Source organism: Pinus tabuliformis, chromosome X (assembly GCF_031772625.1).
Source record: "Pinus tabuliformis cultivar Carrire ecotype Pingquan chromosome X, CPIR1, whole genome shotgun sequence".
Classification (NCBI taxonomy): domain Eukaryota; kingdom Viridiplantae; phylum Streptophyta; class Pinopsida; order Pinales; family Pinaceae; genus Pinus; species Pinus tabuliformis.
Genome location: NC_142308.1, coordinates 313,225,272 through 313,246,535, shown reverse-complemented (window position 1 = coordinate 313,246,535; position 21,264 = coordinate 313,225,272). Strand labels below are relative to the sequence as shown.

The following is a 21,264-nucleotide window of genomic DNA, read 5'->3' as shown; positions in this document are numbered from 1 at the left end:
CCTATGTCGAGAAGTTGGCTTTGGCCGTCGTTTGTGCCGTCCAACGTTTCCGTCATTATATTCTGTTGCGTACCACTACTGTGATTTCTGACTGCAACCCCATGATGTATATATTGTCACGCTAGTTGCTGGGGGGCAAGTACTCAAAGTGGATTGTTATCCTCCAAGAGTTTGACTTGGAATTTACCACTGCCAAGTCCAAGAAATCCCTTGTGTTTGCCGATTTAATTTGCTCTCTGCCATCTTCTTCCCCGACCTCTCACGTCGAGGATCAAATTCCGGATGAGTCCTTATTCCTCATTAGCACCCTCGATCCATGGTACGGAGATATAATTATATATCTACAAACGTCCTCCTTTCGCACGGGCGTGTCCAAAGACGCTCGGCGAAGGATTCGTGATCAATCTCAACCATACCATATCATTGGGGATACATTATATCGTCTCGGCGCCGACTCTGTTCTCCATCGTTTTCTTACTCTTGAGGAGGTTGAGCGAGTCTTGAATGACTGCCACTCCGGTGCCTGTGGCGGTCACATGTCCGAATATGCTACTGCCCAAAAAATCCTTCGTGCTGGCTACTTTTGGCCCTCTATCTTCAAGGATTGCATCCTTGTCGTCCGCTCTTGTCATGAGTGCCAGATATACCAGCAGAAGATGTGAGTGCCTCCTGCTCCATTGCACCATGTTGTTTCCGTCGGCCCTTTTGCAAAATGGGGCATTGATTATATGACCTGTAACCCTCGCTCGGACGGGGGGCATGGGTTTATTATCGTTGCCATCGATTACTTTACTAAATGGGCCGAGGCGATGCCTACATTGACCGAAGACGGTCACACCGCGGCGCAATTTTTATTTAATCATGTTATTTCGCGATTCGGCGTCCCTCAAGCCATCGTCATTGATCACAGGAAGCATTTCTGTAATCATATGATGTCGGAATTAACAACCCAGCTAGGCTTGCAGCACGATAGTTCAACTCCATACTACCCTCAGTCCAATGGCCAAGTTGAAGCTATCAATAAGATCTTGGTTACGATGCTTCAACGTACCGTTGGCATGCATAAGTCTAACTGGAATTTGATGTTGTTCCCTGCCTTGTGGGCCTACCGAACCTCAGTGAAGGATGCCACTGGTTTCACTCCATTTCAACTAGTTTATGGACTAGAGGCTACCCTTCCAATTGAATGTGAAATCCCTTCATTAAAATTAGCTGTCGAGCTACTTCCCAACACCACTCCGTTAGAAGAACGCCTTCTTTACTTAGAACGGCTAGATGAGACTCGTCGCCTGGCCTCTTTGGCCATCGAAACACAAAAGAAGCGAGTCAAGACTCACTTCGATCAAACCGTACGTCCACGTTCTTTTGTTGAGGGAGATTTAGTCTTGCTCTACGATCAGGCAAAAGATAAGCTAGGAGCAGGAAAGCTCGAGTCTATGTGGCTAGGCCCTTACATTGTCAAGAAAGTTCTGCAGAAAGGGGCCTACGAGCTGATTGATTATGAAGGGAACCCTCTTGGGAAGCCTCGAAATGGGCTTTACCTGAAAAAGTACTATGCGTGATGCTGGTACATTTTATTTTGTACATACATGTACTCTAGCAAGTGTGTTGTGTGTGTGTGTGTGTCAGTTTTCAAAAGTGTAACTGCCACTTATTGTGTTTTTTCGCTTCTTGTGCAGATGTCTGATGCACCTTATGTTGGTTTCGCTGATGGTGCCTGCCGCAGTACTCGCAACTTGTCCTTTGCGGCATGGGTGATCTACGATCCTCATGGCGCGCTGATAGATTTTCAGGGTGTGTGTTTGGGTCGTACTACTAACAATGTCGCCGAATACTGTGTTGTAATCGAGCTACTTGCTGAAGCAATTAATCTCGGCATTCGTGCATTGGTAGTGAACCTGGACTCTCAACTTGTCGTCCACCAGCTCAACGGGCAATATTCCGTCAGAGACCATCACATTCTAAGGTTGTATTTACGTGTGAGATTGTTAGAAAGGAACTTTGATTTTATCACATATCAACATATTCCACGACAATTAAACACATTATCTGATGCATTGGCCAATCATGTATTGAATAGACATTTGCGTAATTTGTAACCAAAACAGTATACAAGCAAGCACATGAAAACACAATAATAAACCATAGGCATATGTATATATATACGTGTGTGTCATATTGTTTGCGCCACGCGCATTACATAATCCAAAAAATAATACATGTCCAAAACTCATACGGCCGTTGTCAACATGTCTCTCAAAAGCATGCAAAAAATGAAACCTAGGCGTCTAATCACGGTGATGCTCATGATAGCATGTCACCGCTCGCACCAAATGTCTCAACAGATGATGGACACGAGTAGATACTCCCACCGTGTGCCTCTGATACGCTCTGGGCACGTCTGCCAATCTTCCATAATCTGGAATCCCTCGAGTAAGTGCCTCCAGGTTCTGTACTAGATCATCGTCTGCATCACCCCCTACCTGAGGGTCGGCTGTAGGTTGTGCCCTTCGTGTAATGTGAGACAAGTCAGCTGGCCGCTCTGCACCAACATCTGCATACATACATATATATCTGTTGTCAGAGACTGGCATGTATTACAAAAAAAAATTAAATACATAAAAACATCAAAAACACAAAGAGTTCTTACCTAGCTCCTCGTTCCAGTCTTCTCCCGCAGGCAATGGGAGATCTGGATCTCCAGTAAAATCCGTGCCCGCATAGGGCCAGTCCTCTATGACGATCATCTGGTGACGGAGCCAAATGAAGAACTCGGGCCTCCAGGCCATCTGCTGGCCCCCTCCTCCTCTGGGCATGAGTTCTGCCCATCGAGCCAACCTCGGCTCCCGTGGCACTGGATCTGCCACTATACCGCCCTGAATCCGGAATATCGGCAGTCGCTCCAGGAAGAAAGATACAATGATAGATCCGTATCCAAACTGTTTGTTGCCACGCTTACATTTGGTAAGCTGCCTCTTGATATTTGTCGTCACTGCCGTGGCCCAATCAAACAGTGTAGGTTGGAGACACTCGGTGGCCAGCAGCAAATGATTCTTGCTGGCCTCGTGGGGCGCCTGTACTCCAGCCGTCCGTGTGATAGTGAATAATATCACTCGTAACACCAGGTCGGGAACCGTGATAATATCTACTTTGGCACTGTTTGATCCAAACTGTGCCCCAGGACAAACTCGTTCCGTCACCTCTCCCATCTTCTCCCCGGAAGGCCTACTACCAGTCAAGATGGGCCGTGCACCTCGCCGCGATAGACCAATGATAAAGTAGACATCGGAAACATCTAACTCCAATGTCTGATCCTTCAGGCGGAATACCTGATCCTCCGTATCCCAAGCATCCACGATGAATCGCAGCAACTCAGGTTGTGCACGTAAGTATGAGGTAAGGAAGAATTTCTTCAAGCCACGGTCTCTCAGAGCATCCATGCGTGCATTATCCTCCATTGCCATGGCATCATGTTCTCTTTCTCTCCATTCCACAGCCATTCTGACCAATCCCTGCAGCCATAAAGTCGAAATTTTCATCATTAGATCACTGGTGAAACCAAAATTAGAAGAAACTTGCAAAAACAACGGCTCAATTCATGACAAATTTAGGTCGCGCCAAGGTCGCGCCCCCTTTGGGCAAAAAATCCCATTGGCGCGATCCCGTGCGGGAAACTCGCGCCAATGGCGCAACCCTATGAATTTGCAAATCCTCTGGCAGGGGACTAATCTATGGATGAAAAACTGAAAGAATGGAATGAAAACAAAGCCAAGGATGAGGCCTCTTACCTGCTTCAGACGGTGGCTCGAATGATCTCCTGGATTGATCGTAATCAGCAGTTGAAGTTTGCACCCAAAACCCTCCAATGGTAAACTCACAAGGTAAAAAGTGAAAAGTAAATTTTTTTTTTACCATTTCACTATTTATAGCATTTTTTGACCTAAAAAAACATTAAAAATGATATTTTTTGAGTATTTTTGGAATATATATTTATGTCGAAGTGGGTATTACGCTGTTTTGTATGATGACAGGGGTTGGTGCAACTCAAGCAACGAAATGAGCTCCTTTTTCTACTTTTTCAGGCTCAGTAAAACATGTGAAAAGGTTATTTTTAAGGTCTGCTTTCAGCTCTTTTCTGACCGTTTAAAGAGGAAAAGATTGCCGAGTTACTCCTCTTGACTCGTTAAAACGTTAATAAGGGGCGGTCGTTTTAAGTTCTTTTTGTCGACCGTTAAAACATAAAAAGATTACCAGGTTTTTGTCGTTTCAAACTCGTTAATGGTTACGAAACGACGTGGTTTTTATCGCTTTTTTACTTTTTCAGGTCGAAATCACTATTTATGAAAAGTACTCCTCGATTGTAATGGTCGGGAAATTCTTTCGAGCATTGTTTTATACTTTTTCGGGCTCGAGAGACACAACTATATGAAAAAGGGCACCCCTGGAGTTTCCTTTTCTGCTGTCTTTTCAAACTCTCTAAACATGAAAAGACGCCGAGTTCTTCCTTTGTCAGACTCGTTAAAACCTGATGACATCGGATTTTGTCAAGATGACGCACTACAAGCATATGCTATCCCCATCAAGCTTGTTAAAAATAATTGGGGTACTCGCCAGAAATGGCGGGGGAAAAATAGGAACCATAATTACCGTCGTGTCGGCAGTATGTCGCTCTTGAACATGGCACTTCTCTGCTTTCGTGTCGGGGTGGGGATATCTCATCTCATTTTTTCGCTTGCCTCCGTGGATTTGGGTAATCCTGTTTGACCGCTCATCTGCTCATTGCCTCGTCACCATGACCTCTGATACGTTGATGTCAAATACTGCCAATTCCACTGTCGTGCCGCTGATATGTTCAAGAGAAGTTGACCTCTGCAAAGAAACAACCTCCCTCTGATAGCTCGCACAATCTTGATTCACAACATTATCTCTCTGTCTTGTGTCAATGATGTGGGAAACATTATGGCCCACCTTCGATCAAGGTCACTTCCTGTCGACTCCAGCTCATTATCCAGGAAGTTGATCTAGAGACTCCCTTCCGGTGCCTTGGAGCCTGCATGCCTCAATGGCAGGTTCTTCGTGTTCGACGTGAGGTTTTCAGCATTGGCCTCCGATCGAATGATTCTACGGGTGTTCGACATCAGATCACTAATTCGCACGCCGCAGATTGTACCTATAGTACCTTGAGGGCCATTGTCATTATTGGTGGTACCTCTCGCGTCTGTTAACAGTTTCCAATATTGACTGGTAATCAGACGATGTTCATGCATGTTCGACTTCAGCTCATACATTCGCATGCTTGAACTTGTACTTTTGTTCGGGTCGAGATGGAGCGCAAGACCCTGGATTGTGTCTGTTGTAATCCAGGCGTGATTCTTGATACATGACTCATTCATTGGATGGCTGCGACCATACCTGAGTCAATTCATTGATCCTAACCAGATGGCTGCGTCCATACTATGGATCTAGATTATCATGTACTCTCTTATGGATGGCTGCGACCATACCACGTACATCATGTATTTGAGCTATCAGTTGTATCTCTCAATGCAGATTCTCGGCGGCAGCTACATGTATTCTTGTAAAGCATTTCACCCCTCTCTCTCTCTCGGGCCTCATGCTTTAGGGGGCATCTGTTACACAGTAATTTGTCACCATTGGTCACCGTCCCTGTTACCCCTGTTCCCGTACATTGGAGGACGCATTTTGGGACCTGTGAGCAGTGACATAACCTAAAAACACTTGCATTATGTTCCCCTGAGTATGTACTTCATGTTCCCTGAAGACACCTTCTGCAAATTATCCCTGAAAAGTACCCTTTTCCCATTAGCGCGGGTCCACAATGTCTTACCTGCGCCAATCACTGAGATCCTCAAAAGGGGGTGCGACCATTGGCGCTCTGACTCAGAACAACACCCGCGCCAACCAAGTTTGGTAATAATTTTTGACAAACGCGCGCCCAGATGTTTTTTCCCTTCAGATCATGAAGTCTTTTGAGGATAAAGTTTATCTGATAGAGGTCGAGAGTCACCATCTATCCTTGACATCTATCCACAGCGGCTTTTCGGAGATAATGCCAATCCACAATGGGTGTCTTGATGCATTGTATCTTCCTCCCTTCTCCATCTATAAAAGTCTGTCCTCATGCATTAGACAAGCTAGTTTTTGAGTAATGCTAGTTGTGATTATGCTTGTCTTGTGTGATAGTAAGAGTCTTGAAGCATAGGGAGGTTATGCTGCCGGAAGTCTGAGAGAGAGAAGGTCTATTGCAAGATATACATAGTTGCTCGCCCAGCCAGAGGAGAGGTTCAACGTCAGAACCTTGGTTGTATCTTTCTCTGTTGATTATTCATTAATAAACGACTACTGTTATGGTTCCAATCTCATTATTCATCATGATAATGTTTGGTTTATTTCCTTTCTGACTGAAATATAGTTGTATTTTAGTGGATTTTATGCCTGTATTCGCTTCGTTCTTTGCATGTGCAGGTATCCATACGCGGGGATCGCAAGGATTGTGACCTGCCAGAGCAAGGGAACGGGAGTATCAACTCTTCTTCGACATTAGCGTTGGACTCTAGGTTGGTTCTCGTAATCCACTTTCAGTATGCAACTAGGAACTTGCGTGGTAGCGTGATTTGATTGTTGCTAGACCCATTTTGGGCTAGTGGGATCGCCTCTGTCCGCAGAGGGGATTTACCTCTCCAACAAGGGGGTTTTCATTTTTCTTCAGCAGACACTCAGTTATAGACACTCGTATCTGTGAATACTCCACTAGAAACTCTGTGCGATCTACACCACACTACATCTGAGTGAACTGCGTTTCTCCAGCGGGCTTGTCGACGCTCATTTTGATCAATGCCATGAAGAAAAGTTTCCCCTCTTTCGACAAATGATCCACGAAATATATGCTGGAGAAAACCATGGAGCTGACACAGTGGTGCAGTGGAGCACCGAACACTGATTGAGAGGTTCTGTGTTGCATGCAGTTTGTGTGGAGCCGACCGAAGTTGAGGGTTTTACCCTAGAAGCGTTTGAGCTCAGAGCTAGAGATGTAAGCTCGATGGTGAGCAGAGCTGTGGGCTATGTGGGGTGAAGAGCCAGAGATGGCTCCATGGTTGTGAAGGGCCAGAGGATGGCTCCATGGTTGTGAAGGGAAAGTAGAGTCTGTCATGTTGTTGACGTTGTTAAAAAGCGTTGTTTCTAGTGGAGTGTTTGAAAATAGGAGCGTTTGTAGCCGAGTGTTCGTTGATGAAAGCTTTGCCAACCATGATGCCTGTGTGTTGTAGATCATAGAGAGTTTCCAGTGGAGTGTTTGCAACAAAGTGTCCGCTGAAGAAGGTTGTGCAGACCGTGATGCCTATGTGACGCAGATAGTTTCCAGTGGAGTGTTGGCAGATAGGAGTGTATGCAACCGAGTGTCCACTGAAGAAGGTTATGTTGTGTGAAACCAACAACAAAAATGAGAGCCCCCTTATAAAGGTTTTTTTTATATGTATTGTTGTAAGCCTCAACCGAGACTGAGACCAACAGACACTTTAATGTTTAGGTCATCTTGATTAAGGGGAGGAATGTTAGAGTATTAATTCCGACCCATGTTCCCATCACGGCTAGTCGGAAACACTCTGCAGGGAATTAAAAGTCCACAAGAGTCGGTGAGAGTTGTTGAAATAAATGACGGTCAACAGATTGTACGGTAGAAAATTCGAGTAAGATTATGTATAAATAAATAGATGTTGAATGTAATCGACAAACTCTCTTAGAGAGTCTTCAAACTCACTTTGTGTTGTCTTTGTGCATGAAGGATCTCCAAAAGAACTTGTCAATTACTTTCAACATCTGTTTATTTATACATAATCTCAGCCAGAATTTCTAAGTACAATTTGCGGACTATCATTTATTTCAACAACACTCACTAACTCCGGCAGACTCTTAATTCCCAGCAGACTGTCGCCCACTAACTGTCATGGGAACAACCGTCAAGATTAGTGCTCTAACCCTTGGCTGGAGCATTGTGGCAGAAGAAATTTCAGAACTCATACTTTCGGTCCCATTTTGGTTGACTAGAGGATGTCCGTTGTTGCTTTAAAAGAAGGAAGTGGTTACTCTGTTGTTAAAATCAATGATTCGGTAACTACAAGTACTTGCTTATGGACAACAGAGGGCTTCTAAGTTCTCTTACGGTAATGCTCAATGGTTCCTCTTAATATCGTTCACTGCTTTATCGCATTGCAGTTCACCCATTTCCAGTTCCAATTGGATTCTAAATGGGTAGATAATGTTCATCGATTTCGCTTGCTTCAAATTTAATTTAAAGCAACCTGACCAGCGTTTAAGTTAATTTAGAGAAGAACTGGATTTGATTTAATTTAAGAGGCACTGGTAACAATGGCAACATTGAAAATCAAACGTGGATTTGTTATGATGAACTCCCAAAAGCCTACCCTTAGTCCACAACCCAAAACATTATTAAATAATTAAAAATTATTAAATAGTAATATAACACAACATGTCAAAGACACCAAACCTGGCAACATTGAAAAACAAACCTGGATTTGTTATGATGAACTCCCAAAAACCTACCCTTAGTCCACAACCCAAAACGTTATTAAATAATTAAAAATTATTAAATAGAACTATAACACAACATGTCAAAGACACTAAACCTGTCAACATTGAAAATCAAACCTGGATTGGTTACGATGAACTCCCAAAAGCCTACCCTTAGTCCACAACCCAAAACGTTGTTATATAATTAAAAATTAATAAATAGAACGGTAACACAACATGTCAAAGACACTAAACCTCATCCTATATTGATATTAGGCAAAGAATATGCATTAAATATGAACCATCCTTTTAATTAAAAAAATATTCCGCACCTCCAATTCCAATATGGTCTAATTCCAACATAGCTAGACCAGAGGCTTTTATGAGATGGGTTCATTGACATTTTAGGGTTCAACAATGACATATCAAAACAGATCGTTGGTGCGCTTGGAGAGGACATATTTCAACAGAAATCCTTATTATATGCCAGTTAATATCCTTGGTAGGCCGAGAAAACTAAAAATGAATGGTGGATAATGATGCGGAGGCTATCTTATCCTCTTTAAATTAATTTTATTTCATGTTTTTGGGTTTTCAAGTCAAAATGGTGATGTAATTGTGAGAAAATCTAATTTTATTTTTAGGTTAAAAATGTAATTTTTTATTACATAAATAAATTTTGCACTGAAATTTTCAATTCTCTTAAACATTTAAATTATATAATTCAAATTTATAATTTTAATAAATATTTCACAAACAATTATAATTTTAATTTTAATATATTTCTAAACAAAATTAACAAAAATATATTACAAATTTTCAAAATAGAAAATAATTAAACAACAATTATTAAACATTTAAAATTTTATATTGAGAATCAAATAGTTGACTTAAATTCAGAGAGATAAGGAGCTACTTCAAATAGTTGACCTAATTGAATTTATAAAAACTTAGTTTCCTTGATTCCTATAAAAAGCCTTATTAGTCCATGTCTCTCGACATGAACTATAGTAATCAGAAACTATTAGTTTAGTATTATTTGAGCTATTTTTAGAACTGGCTAATTAATTTTAAACACTGTTTTTCTAAACATATTGATTTATCATGTTATTTGGCCTCATCCCCAGAACCAGGCCTAATCCAAAGCTAAAAGATAGGTTATAATTGTTTTGTTTGTTTCATATTTCTAAACTTGTAAATACTATCTAAACTAATGTTGGCATTAGTCTAGGGCATTAAATGCTCAGAAACATGTTGTATATACAAGAGCAGCAGGACATATATGAGGACATAACAAATCAGATTATTGGCTACACCACATGGTGGTTGCACAACAGTATTTCCGCCATCTCGCCATCTGTGAGTAGTCAGTGCATGTTTGTGGCATGGCATGGCCAAGCAAGGCAGGTTATGGTGGGCTGGACATGCTTCCATTACCAGTATTTCCATTGGACATGCTTCCATTGCCCATATTTCCATTACTACCCTAGGTTCATAGGATTGCCCAGGATTACCCATATTTACTATGGTAGATTCACAGGATCTGCTTCACTTGATGAGCCTCAAGGATCTGTGTCACCTAATGAGTCCCTGCCTCTCGGCATGGACTATAGTAATCGGAAATTATTAGTTTAGTATTAGTTGAGCTGTTTTTAGAATTGGCTAATTAATTTTAAACAAAGCTTTTATAAACATATTGATTTATCATGTTATTTGGCCTCTTCCTAAGTACCAAGCCTAATCCAAAGCTATTTTTAGAATTGGCTAATTAATTTTAAACAATTTTTTTATAAACATATTGATTTATCATGTTATTTGGCCTCTTCCTAAGAATCAAGCCTAATCCAAAGCTAAAAAATAGGTTAAAATTGTTTTGTATGTTTCGTATTTCTAAACTTGTAAATACTATCTAAACTAATGTTGGCATTAGTCCATGGCATTAAATGCTCAAGAACATGTTGTATATACAAGAGCAATAGGACATAACAGATGAGGACATATATGAGGACATAGCAGATCAGGTCGTTGGCTACACCACATGGCGTTTGCACAGCAGTGTTTCCGTCATCTCGCCATCTGTCAGTGGTCAGTGCATGTTTGTAGTGTGGCGTGGCCAGGGAAAGCAGGTTACGGTGGGCTGGACATGCTTCCATTGCCCATATTTCCATTACTATGGCAGGTTCACAACACTGCCCAGGATTGCCCGTATTTACTATGGTAGGTTCACAGGATCTGCGTCACCTGATGAGCCTCAAGGATCTGTGTCACCTAATGAGCCTCCAATTCCTGGAAAACCATCGCAATATTCTCAGCCAATTGCTCGGCCTGAGTTTTGCTGAAGTCCTCCAACAACTCCTTTCCATTAATCTTGAGCAACCTTCCCTTATTTTCTGTGGATGCCATCTATAGCATCTGCGATTTCTAGTCGGAAAACATCGGCCCTGGTTATGAGCCCAATTTGGGCTGGTTTGTAAAGCCAATGACTTTGATTAAGCCGAAAAAAATAGTAGCAAAACGCCCAGGGAAAATGAGGCAAGCGACACCTGGAGCCAACAACAGGGATGCCTACATCTTTGGAAAGTATGCTAAAAGTTCCAGTCTTTTCGAGGATTTCTATCAGGTATTTTGATTTAGCTTTGCAATTCTCCATAATCAATATTTGTATCTCTGTAATTCCATAATCAATTTGTATCCCTATAGCATTCACAACAATTTTAGGTTAATAAAGTTTAGAGAATTACAACTCCTAAATAATTCGCAGAGAAAGACAAACAACGTAAGCCATTACCAAACATAAGACATAAGAGAGCTCTTAAGGATGAAGAGTGGTTAAAAAGAATACTAATCATGAAAAACAGTAAGAATAAGTGCTATATTTAGTTTAACTTGAATTAAATACATAAACATTTTCAGCATTCAAACTTCAAAGCTGGCGAAAGGAGCTATAGTTAATGAACAATAATACTAGCGGCAGAAGCCCTTTTTTGCTAACAACATCTTGATAAGCAACTATAGTTTTTCAGTTTTTCCTTTCAATACCAGATACCCATGCCAGCCTGAGGGTTCCGACATACCCATCATTACCCATCTAAACCCTCACTCCCCAATACGCCCACATTTAGTACCTAAACCACCCAATGGCTCCTTCCACACGTGGGAGGTTACGGAAGCTTGGGTCACCAATACCCCAGCTACCTTACCAGTCCTCCAATAGAATCAAAAGGAGGGGCAATGACCGAGCCATAGTGATATCCATTTCCATCTCTATCACTCCTTTATTATTGCTTTTCTATATATATCTATATTATATCTCAATTTTTTTTTAATAAAGCAACACCCTTAGCCATGAATCGAAATTAAATAAAGGGGTTAAGCGCTCTCTCTTCTGCAGAAGCTAAGGTAGCAGGTTAAGTTGTTGACCTTTAACAATTAAATGTATCTGTCGCAGCTTCCCTTCGCGTGGTTCCAAACCCATCTCCAGATCTCAACCCCGAGGCATCCCTTACAGTTAGAGATCAAGTTCGTTTCCCGGTTAGAGATCCTATTCTAGTGCCAGCAGAAACAAGGGTAGCTAGAATGGTATGGGGGTAGAAGCAAGCATTTAAAGCAAGAGCAAGGGAAGCATACAAGTAAAAAGCAAAGGCTAAAGCAACTTTAGTCGCAGGGGTGATCCATAAGCTATTGTTTCATCCGTTTACCCCTATGCGAAGCAAGCAACAAAAGAAGACAAAAGAACTTTAAACTAGGACCAGGTTTCTTCTCTATTTCGTTCATGCTACTTACGATTTCTCTAGACGATGCAAGGCCAAACTGGATGCCTGTCAAAGTCTTCTCCGGGAACTGAGCAGCTTCTTCCATCGTGACAAGAAACAAAGTAAACTGCCTCACTCTTGGCTCTTCTTAATTTGTAGGTAAAAAACAACCAACCAACGAAACCAGTGGAACAGCAGCGGAAAATGAAGATTGTGCGCGAAGGCACAGGGGAGCTGGTAATTATCCGGATTACCTCGTTGTCGTGCCATTACCTCCCTTACGGACTACGTCATTGAATGGTCCGCCATTACTATTGAAAGGCCGCGTGGCAAAGAAATGAATAATGTCTAGGAGGCAGAGGAGCGAGCTAGTACTATACTTTAATACCCAGCGTCGTGCCCTTCCGACGAAATCGTTGAACGGCTCGCCTTTCCTTTTCAAAGGACGCGTGGCAGTTACCATACTATTTGGACCCTTCCGACGAAATCGTTGAACGGCTCGCCTTTCCTTTTCAAAGGCCGCGTGGCAGTTACCATACTATTTGGACCCGCGTAAGCATTGCAGTGTGTCGTTAGGGCAGAGAGGGACAGTGACGGAGACAATTGAGGAACTACATCTTTTGTGTCTGTTTTCCGACAGAAATAGTAATAGGGGTGTCTTCTTCGCAATTGAAGGGCTCGATCTACGAACCGGACCTTTCTTTTGATCCCGAATAAAGTGAAAACCAGAAACATATTTATGAGTTTGACACATACATAATAAAATTTGAGATGTAGTGAATGTATGTGCGGGCCCGACTCTTTTCATGTGTATGTTGGCAGACCATGGATGGTGTCATGCAAAACCATAAACTACCTCTGAACACTTCCTTTTGCAGTTTCTAGAAGTGATGGGGGTTACCGTTGTAATCATTGTTGGTCGTCGACCTCATGGTTGCTCTTTTCAGCGGTTTGATACCCAATTCGTAGAGCATGGTACCCAATTATATGGAGTTCATCTACTCTTATAAGCCACATACTATTATATATATAACCTATAAACGCAGGCATTGTTTGACTTGGATTTGCATAAGAATGATATCAATCCATACTCTTTGGGAAGCGTTCTCATTAAGCATGCTTTAGACTCATCTCTTTCACGGGCAGTCACTTTCTTTGCTTCATCCAAAACATTATTAATATAATGAGAGTCAACACTTTCTTTAACAAGTGGTTTAGCTCTCGCTGTCCATTTTGGTGCTTTTTTATTTCTGAAATGTTTTTATTTTTCTGGAACTCCCATTAGTCTTTTGCCCATCATATATGGCACCTTGAGGCATAAACAAATGCCATATTTAAGTAGGTTGTAATGAATACATTGATAATGAAAGAGACGAAAAGTGAAAAAAATGATTCAATAGAGAAGTAATTAATAGCTTCTGGACTTCCTTTCTTAACAGCTTGGTCGAAGGATCTTCTTAATAAATTCCTTACTGGGATCCACGTTCATATAAATGTTTGAATCATCAAACCAAAATATGCATTTTAAAATATCTCTTCAAGACCTTTTTATAAAAACTGGGAGACGGAAGAATCAGAGAATTTTCTCAAACCGTGTGTACTTTTTTAAAACCATCCGCGTTGAAGTCAACTGGGACCCTTCTGCGAAAACACCAGATCAAATAATTTTGAATTTCCACTCCAGATTAAATATTTTTGAATTTCCACTCCATTGGTTCATAACATCTCTACATTTTTTTATCATTGTATACTGAAATTCAAATATAAAAATAGACTAATCATTGATCTCTTTGATATCGCTCTATTTTGGCATCAGATGTCCAACTTTACAATTAATTTTTGGAGCAATAAATTTTGTTTGGTTTTGGTTGTATTTTAGCTTTTCTTTTTTTTATTCCTCCTTTCATAGCACATGTATCAAATATCCTCTTCCCATCCTTGTAAAATACTACAATCTAGATTTCCCTCATTCAAATTGACCTTAATTTTTTCATATTATTTCTCTTAGGATTCTTTTCCCCCTCAAAACCGGTACATACTCTCCTACGTGGAACAAAGCCTTTTCCACTTATGATTTTATGATTCTTTCCCCTCAAAACCGATACATACTCTCCTACGTGGATCAAAGCCTTTTCCAGTTATGGATTTAGAGCTAGTACTAGACATTTTTGCATTTTTCTGTTTTTTGTATTATTATTTTTTTTAACTGTTAAACAACTCCCGCAAGAGTAGAGGATTCATCCGATGGCTTTTGCAACTTCTTAACTTAGGAAAGAGTGGAAGCCTTGACCAATGACTTTTTAGATTTCCTAGCTTTTCATGGAGGCACTAGAGTATTGTGAAAATATTCATATAATCAACATGCGCCTGAGAACCAATAGACTACTTATTGTGAAAATATTCATATAATTAACATGCACCGCATAAATATTTAGACACTTGAATAAATCAACAATAAAAGCATAACCTCAAATATATGCATAAGAATTCCATTTCCGATAAGAACACAACTTTGTTTTCTCAAGCAAATATTACAATTGCAGATTCTTCTGCAGTTTGGAAAGTTCCACTTTTTAGACTTAGCAACCTCATCAACTTTTCTTCCTACCTATCAGTCAAGCACTTACGAAAAAGGATTTTATGATGTTATGTCATGTGATCAATTAATAACAACACAATTTCGCTTTGAATATCGGTTATCAATGTTTTACAGGAGGTGCAGGGCTGGAAAAATGCAGATGACTGGGAAACCCCAGATAATAATCCAAACTTATTTCATCCTTGTTATCTTCTTGCTAGAGTCAAGAACATATCAAGTCAAGAACAATCTAGAAAAACATTGGTTTGTTCCACGTGACATTAAGATTGAGTTGGCTCTCAAAACAGACTAATTTATAAAATGTATCTGTATAAACTATTGCACCATATAATATTTTTTTACATGCGCCCAGAGACTACGGATATTTCCTATACTTCCTGTTCAAGGCAAGGACTAGCTACCATGCAGCCTCTCTTGTTCTTATAAGAACTTAGTTGACTTATTCTTATAAAAAACCTTTTTCTTATAAGATAGATAGGGGCTACTTCAAATAATTCACCTAATTGAACTTATAAAAACTTAGTTGACCTTCTTCTTATAATAAGCCTTATTCTTATAAGAACTTAGTTGACCTATTCTTATAAAAAGCCTTATTTCTTATAGGATAGATTCCTATATATTAATTTATTCTTATAGGATAGATTCCTATATATTTCTGAAATCAATAATGACTCCAAAATATTAAGTAAAGCCCAGGACATTGCAGGATTACTTCAGAGAAATAGCGTAAAAAACTGTCAGCGGTAAAGCCCCCAGGAATGATTAACAACAGAGATCCCGCCATCCACGACAAGGTTATGCCCGCTAACATACTTAGCCTCTTCGCTAGCCAAATACAGCCCAGCCTCCGCAACATCCTCCACTTGAAGAGTCGGCCCCTGTAAGTTGCCCATACTGTTGCAAAAGCCTTCTACGGTGGCCTTTTCCTTTTCAGAAATAACCGAGGAAGAATCGCCGCCCCTTCTCATCTGCTTCACTGAAAATAGCGTCGCTACGCCAGCAGGAGAGACAGCGTTGACCCTGATCCCATATTTCCCCAGCTCTGCTGCACCGTTTTTAGTGAGCCCTATCACTGCATGTTTGGAGGCCGTGTATGAGTATGGCGCAGATCCTCCTACTATACTTGCAAGGCTACTGGTTGAGATTATGCAGCCCTTCTTCCTCGGAATCATCACCCGGGCCGCGTGCTTAATGCCCAGCATCACCCCTCTTACATTTACGTTCATTACTCGATCGTATTGCTCCATGTCGTACTCCTCAACCCTCTGAAACCAAAGGGCATCGTTGATACCGGCGTTGTTATACATGATATCCAGCTGACCGTGTTTCTCCATGGCCAAATCCACCACAGCTTTGACGTCTTGCTCTTTGCTTACATCGCAGTGCGCGTAAGTTGCAGAGGGAGAAAGGGATTCTGCAAGTTTTTTGCCGACTTCATCTGACAGATCTGCAATTATGACTTTGGCTCCGTGATTTGTGAAGAGCCGAGCAATGGCTTCCCCGATTCCCATGGCTCCTCCTGTGATAATTGCCACCTTCCCTTCCAGTCTGCATTCAAAGATTATTGTTTCTAATCCATTATTCACAATATGTAATTTTGAATTTTAAAATATTTCTAAATTCTACCAATCTTTACAAAAATATATTATAATTTCTTTTTTATAATGGTTTTGTTTTTAAGAATATTGTTTTTTTATTTGTAGAGTGAGTTTTGAGCTATTTGGACTCAGATTTATGGGCATCTAAATCATCAAAACTATCTCTCTGGGTCAAACCATGGCTAAAATTTTGTCCACATGATTTCAAACCAGTAACCTTCACATCTGAGTGAATTAATAATACACTCAATCACCCTCTATGTTACACCTGGTAAACTTTCCTAAAAATACTGTTGTATTAACAACTTCAAAAGGGAAAAATCTATTTCTAGCAAAATGAACATAATTGAGCTGAAAGGCTCATTCTATAACCCAGTATGATGTGTAACACTGTCAGACCATTATCAAAACTGAAAGTGTTCATGTCTACTAAAATTAAAAATAAATAAATAAATAAATTGAATATCTAAAAATTAAATAACTATATGAAACATTTAAATAATATCCACTCTTTTATGATTAAAAAAATTAGATCCCTCTCTACTCATATTAAATTTTTATTTAAAATAAATCTACGCCAATAATAATATCAAACAAATATGACATCAAAATTGCAATTGAAATCTCTCTGGGTTCATATTAAATCTTTATTTAAAATAAATCTGCGCCAATAATAAATTCAAACAAATATGACATCAAAATTGCAATCCGTGTACTGCAATTACCGTTGCTTTGATCCATTAGAGCTCAGACTGCCAACGCAGGCAGCAGCTCCATTAACTTCTTCGCTAGACATGGCTTGGGAGCGAAATCGGGCGATTAGATGTTGCAGGAAGCGAGTCTTACAGGAAAAGAGAAGCAGATTGTATGGTGTACTAGAAGCACGGCTGGCGAGGGCTACTTATACCGTGAGGAGAAGCTTGTGAGTCTGGTTGAATACATCTATCAAAATATCAAATATTAAATTTTTGTTGTCCCAGTCTTAGTTTACTCCAATAAAACTATCAAAATAGCTAATGCGTTAATATTTCTTCCCCTCGTCATCATCGCATCATGCCCACAGATCTCACCGACGTTCAATATTAAATTTTTGTTTTCCTAGTCTTAGTTATTAGTTATTCAAGAGTGGAGCCGAACGAATTTCATCGCACCATCCGCAAATGTCTCCTCCAAGTACAATATTAAATTTTTGTTTTCATAGTCTTAGTTATTAGTTATTCAAGAGTGGATTTGGATGTCTGACAGTGCGTTTTGACAGCTGGCTTGAAAAAAAAACATAGAAAGTGACTCATGATATTAAATGAAGTTAAAAAACATAATTTTCATATATTGCCGCTACTTTTGGATTTTGTTATTTTGCGAGTGGATGGAGGACATTGACCTTTGGGGTGGACATTTTTTTGGATTTTGTTATTTTGCGAGTGGATGGAGGACATTGACCTTTGGGGTGGACATTTTACCCATTTTTAAAGATTGATAAAAAAATTTCCATGTTTTATATATATTTATATATAAAAGGGAATTATCATTTTTTATAGGGTTTGATACAATAATATTCATAGGCACTTTTTCATTATGTTAATATTTTTATCATTATGCCACTTGTAGGAAATTGAACTTGAGCAGAAGAGATAACAACCATTCAACTACCCCAATATCTCTTTTGCTCAATAGGATTTTCATCGTTAAGATAGTCTTCGGCAAAATCACATAACCAATCTTTTGTCGACGCGTTTCGAACCAACCAGTGTGGTTCATCGTCAGGACAAGTTGAAGAACCAATCTGGCTTAGCTAGATTAAATAGAGTGTGCAGAGACTCCAACAGCTATAATGCTAACGGCTAATTTGACCTAATGACCTAGTCAAACTACTAAAATAGTTAATTAATATTTCTAGAAATAGTTAAAATAGGTAAATAAAAGAATTCATTTGCTAATTTAAGTATAATATTACTATTTTAATCATAATGGTCATTATATAATATATATTCAATGATTTAATATTATTCAATTATTATATAAATAAAAGAATAATAATAAATTAATTTAAAAGTAGATATATTATTAATATTATTTCCAATATTAAGAGTATAATATTAATATTTTAATTATAATGGTCATTATATAATATATATTTTAAATGATTTATTATTATTTAATTATATTATTAAATAATAATATATTTATTTAATAATAGATATATCATTAAATAATTAAATTTTTTATTTGTTAGTTTAAAAATAGATATATTATATTAATATTTTAATTCTAGGGTCATTATATAATATATATTAAATGATTTACTATTATTCAATTACTATTTAATTACATGTGCATGGTAATAAATCACTACTATTTTTTTTTTTTTTTTTTTTTTTTTTTTTTTTTTTTAATTAAGTTACATTAGGTAATTATGTAATGATTACTTCATGGTCCATTGGTAAGTTAATTCTTCATTATTTTAACTCTAATGGTTATTAAAATAATAAATGTTTATTAATACTCTATAACTACTAACTAATTATTAATCCCAAACAAATTGTTAAAACACTATTCTTCCTAGAGTTTTGTTATCCTAGGTAAATGCCAAAATTAAGGGTAAAGTCCAAGTTAATTCATAATAGAATAACCAATAATCTTGGTAAATCAAAGTTTATCCTTTAATGGTCAAATAATCAATATTAGTTCAATATTTTTTATTCAAAAATATTAGAGGTAACTAAGTCCTTAGGTAAATAAATTATTACTTATAGGGTTGAAAGATTATTACTAAAAATCTAACTAAAATTATGGTCAATCATAATTTATCCTTTAAACCTAAGGATAAGTTTCTATTAATAATCGATGTTTATTCAAAATTTATTTATTCAAAAATATTAAAATCAACTATGTTAAAAGGTAAATATTATTATTATTTATAAGGATTAAAAAACGGGGGTCTTATTAGTTAAAGGGAAACTCAATTAATCATAGAAATAATTATCAAGGTATGAAAAATAAATTAAATGCCCAATAGTATCATAATTCGGTTACACTAATAAGCCCGAGACTAACTCCTAACTAATTAAAGGCTCAAACACTCCAAAATAATCAGACATATCTGCTAAACGAGAATAAAAGGAAGGGGAAGATAGAAGCCCTAAGACCAAGAAACAGGGGAATGAGGAGGCTAGGAAGATAAGGCTGGGACCCAACAACTGCTAATCTTCCAGCCATCATCCCTATTAAGATTGATTGGCCTTTTCTCGATTTCCAGGGCCTCTCTAAATTTTCGATGGTGAAACTGCGCAACTTTGGCAATGACTTGAGCCTCCTCTATACATACATGATGCATAGTCTTCCCAGCATGCTCAGCCAGGGCCGAGGACTTGGTCCTACCATGTCTTAAATCCGCCGAATGCTCGCTAATCCGTTGATTGATAGAGCGACCAGTCTCACCAATATAAGGGGTCCCACAGGAACATGGAATGACATAGACGCCCTTCATGTCCTTAGGGTCAATCGGGTCTTTCACAGACCTGAGGGAGCCACGGATAGTATTGAGAGGTCTGAAAGTTGCGGGAACATTATACTTCTTCAGAATCCTCGCAATCCTGTCTGTGGTTCCCTGGATGTAAGGAAGATTCACACCCAAGATATGATCACTAGGAACCTTTCGGATTGAAGGCTCCTTCTTGGCCCTGAGGAAGGCTTTTTGACCGAGGTGCCTCTTGTAACCATTCTTCTCAAAGACTTCCAGGAGGTGAGCCTTCTCCGACTCCAGGCTCTCCTCATCCGAAATTCTAACAGCACGGGTGGCAAGCGTGCTAAGAACCCCTAACTTTTGAGCGGGGAAATGATGCGAAGAAGCATGCAAGTATTGCTCAGTGTGCGTCTTCTTTCTATACACCTGATGAGAAAAGGAACCATCCGCCTTCTTAGAGATGAGAACATTCAAGAATGGGAGACAACCATTATCTTCTTTTTCCATCGTGAATTTAATGGCGGCGGATTGGTTATTGAGGTGACTGAAGAAACGATCCAGCTCTTCAGGCCCATGAGACCAGACAACACCAGTGTCATCAACGAATCTTTTCCAAAGCTTCGGTAAGAGGCGAGAGGAGGCCAAAGCCTTAGACTCAAAATCCTCCATGAAGAGATTAGCCACGACAGGTGACAAAGGGGAGCCCATGGCAACTCCGCAAGTTTGCTCATAGAATTCTCCCTCGAAGCTGAAAAAGGTAGAGGTAAGGCAAAGTTCAACTAACTTAGCCGTATCAGGGTCAGTTAGCTTATTAATTACCTTTATGGCCTCATTGATGGGAATGCAAGTATAAAGAGAGACCACGTCGAAACTTACCAAAATGTCCTCGGGCTCAAGATTAATTTTCTTAAGATCCTCAATAAACGAAGCTGAGTCTTTGACAAAGGACTCAGTCTTCCCAACCAAGGGTCTCAACCTTGTAGCGAGGAACTTGGCCAGGAGGTAAGTCGGACCACCGATGGTATTGACAATTGGTCTCAGGGGTACCCCATCCTTATGGACCATGAAGTAATCATTACATAATTACCTAATGTAACTTAATTAAAAAAAAAAAAAAAATAGTAGTGATTTATTACCATGCACATGTAATTAAATAGTAATTGAATAATAGTAAATCATTTAATATATATTATATAATGACCCTAGAATTAAAATATTAATATAATATATCTATTTTTAAACTAACAAATAAAAAATTTAATTATTTAATGATATATCTATTATTAAATAAATATATTATTATTT

At 39.1% G+C, this 21,264-nt stretch overlaps 1 protein-coding gene across 1 annotated transcript; it reads right to left on the bottom strand.

Annotated features, from left to right (window-relative positions):
* Positions 1 to 14,852: 14,852 nt before the first annotated feature.
* Positions 14,853 to 17,417, bottom strand: LOC149139676 (zerumbone synthase-like). The gene is made up of 2 exons (XM_089449310.1): positions 17,222 to 17,417; positions 14,853 to 16,446 (listed from the first exon to the last, which is right to left on the bottom strand). Exons 1-2 carry the CDS (start codon positions 17,290 to 17,292, stop codon positions 15,636 to 15,638), a joined length of 882 nt encoding a protein of 293 aa, XP_089305436.1. The 5' UTR covers positions 17,293 to 17,417; the 3' UTR covers positions 14,853 to 15,635.
* Positions 17,418 to 21,264: the final 3,847 nt, after the last annotated feature.

Coding starts and splice junctions, on each gene's coding strand:
- LOC149139676 (XM_089449310.1), bottom strand. CDS start 17,292: ATGTCTAGCGAAGAAGTTAATGGAGCTGCTGCCTGCGTTGGCAGTCTG. Junction 16,447..17,221: donor TCTAATGGATCAAAGCAACG/GTAATTGCAGTA, acceptor CTTTGAATGCAG/ACTGGAAGGGAAGGTGGCAA.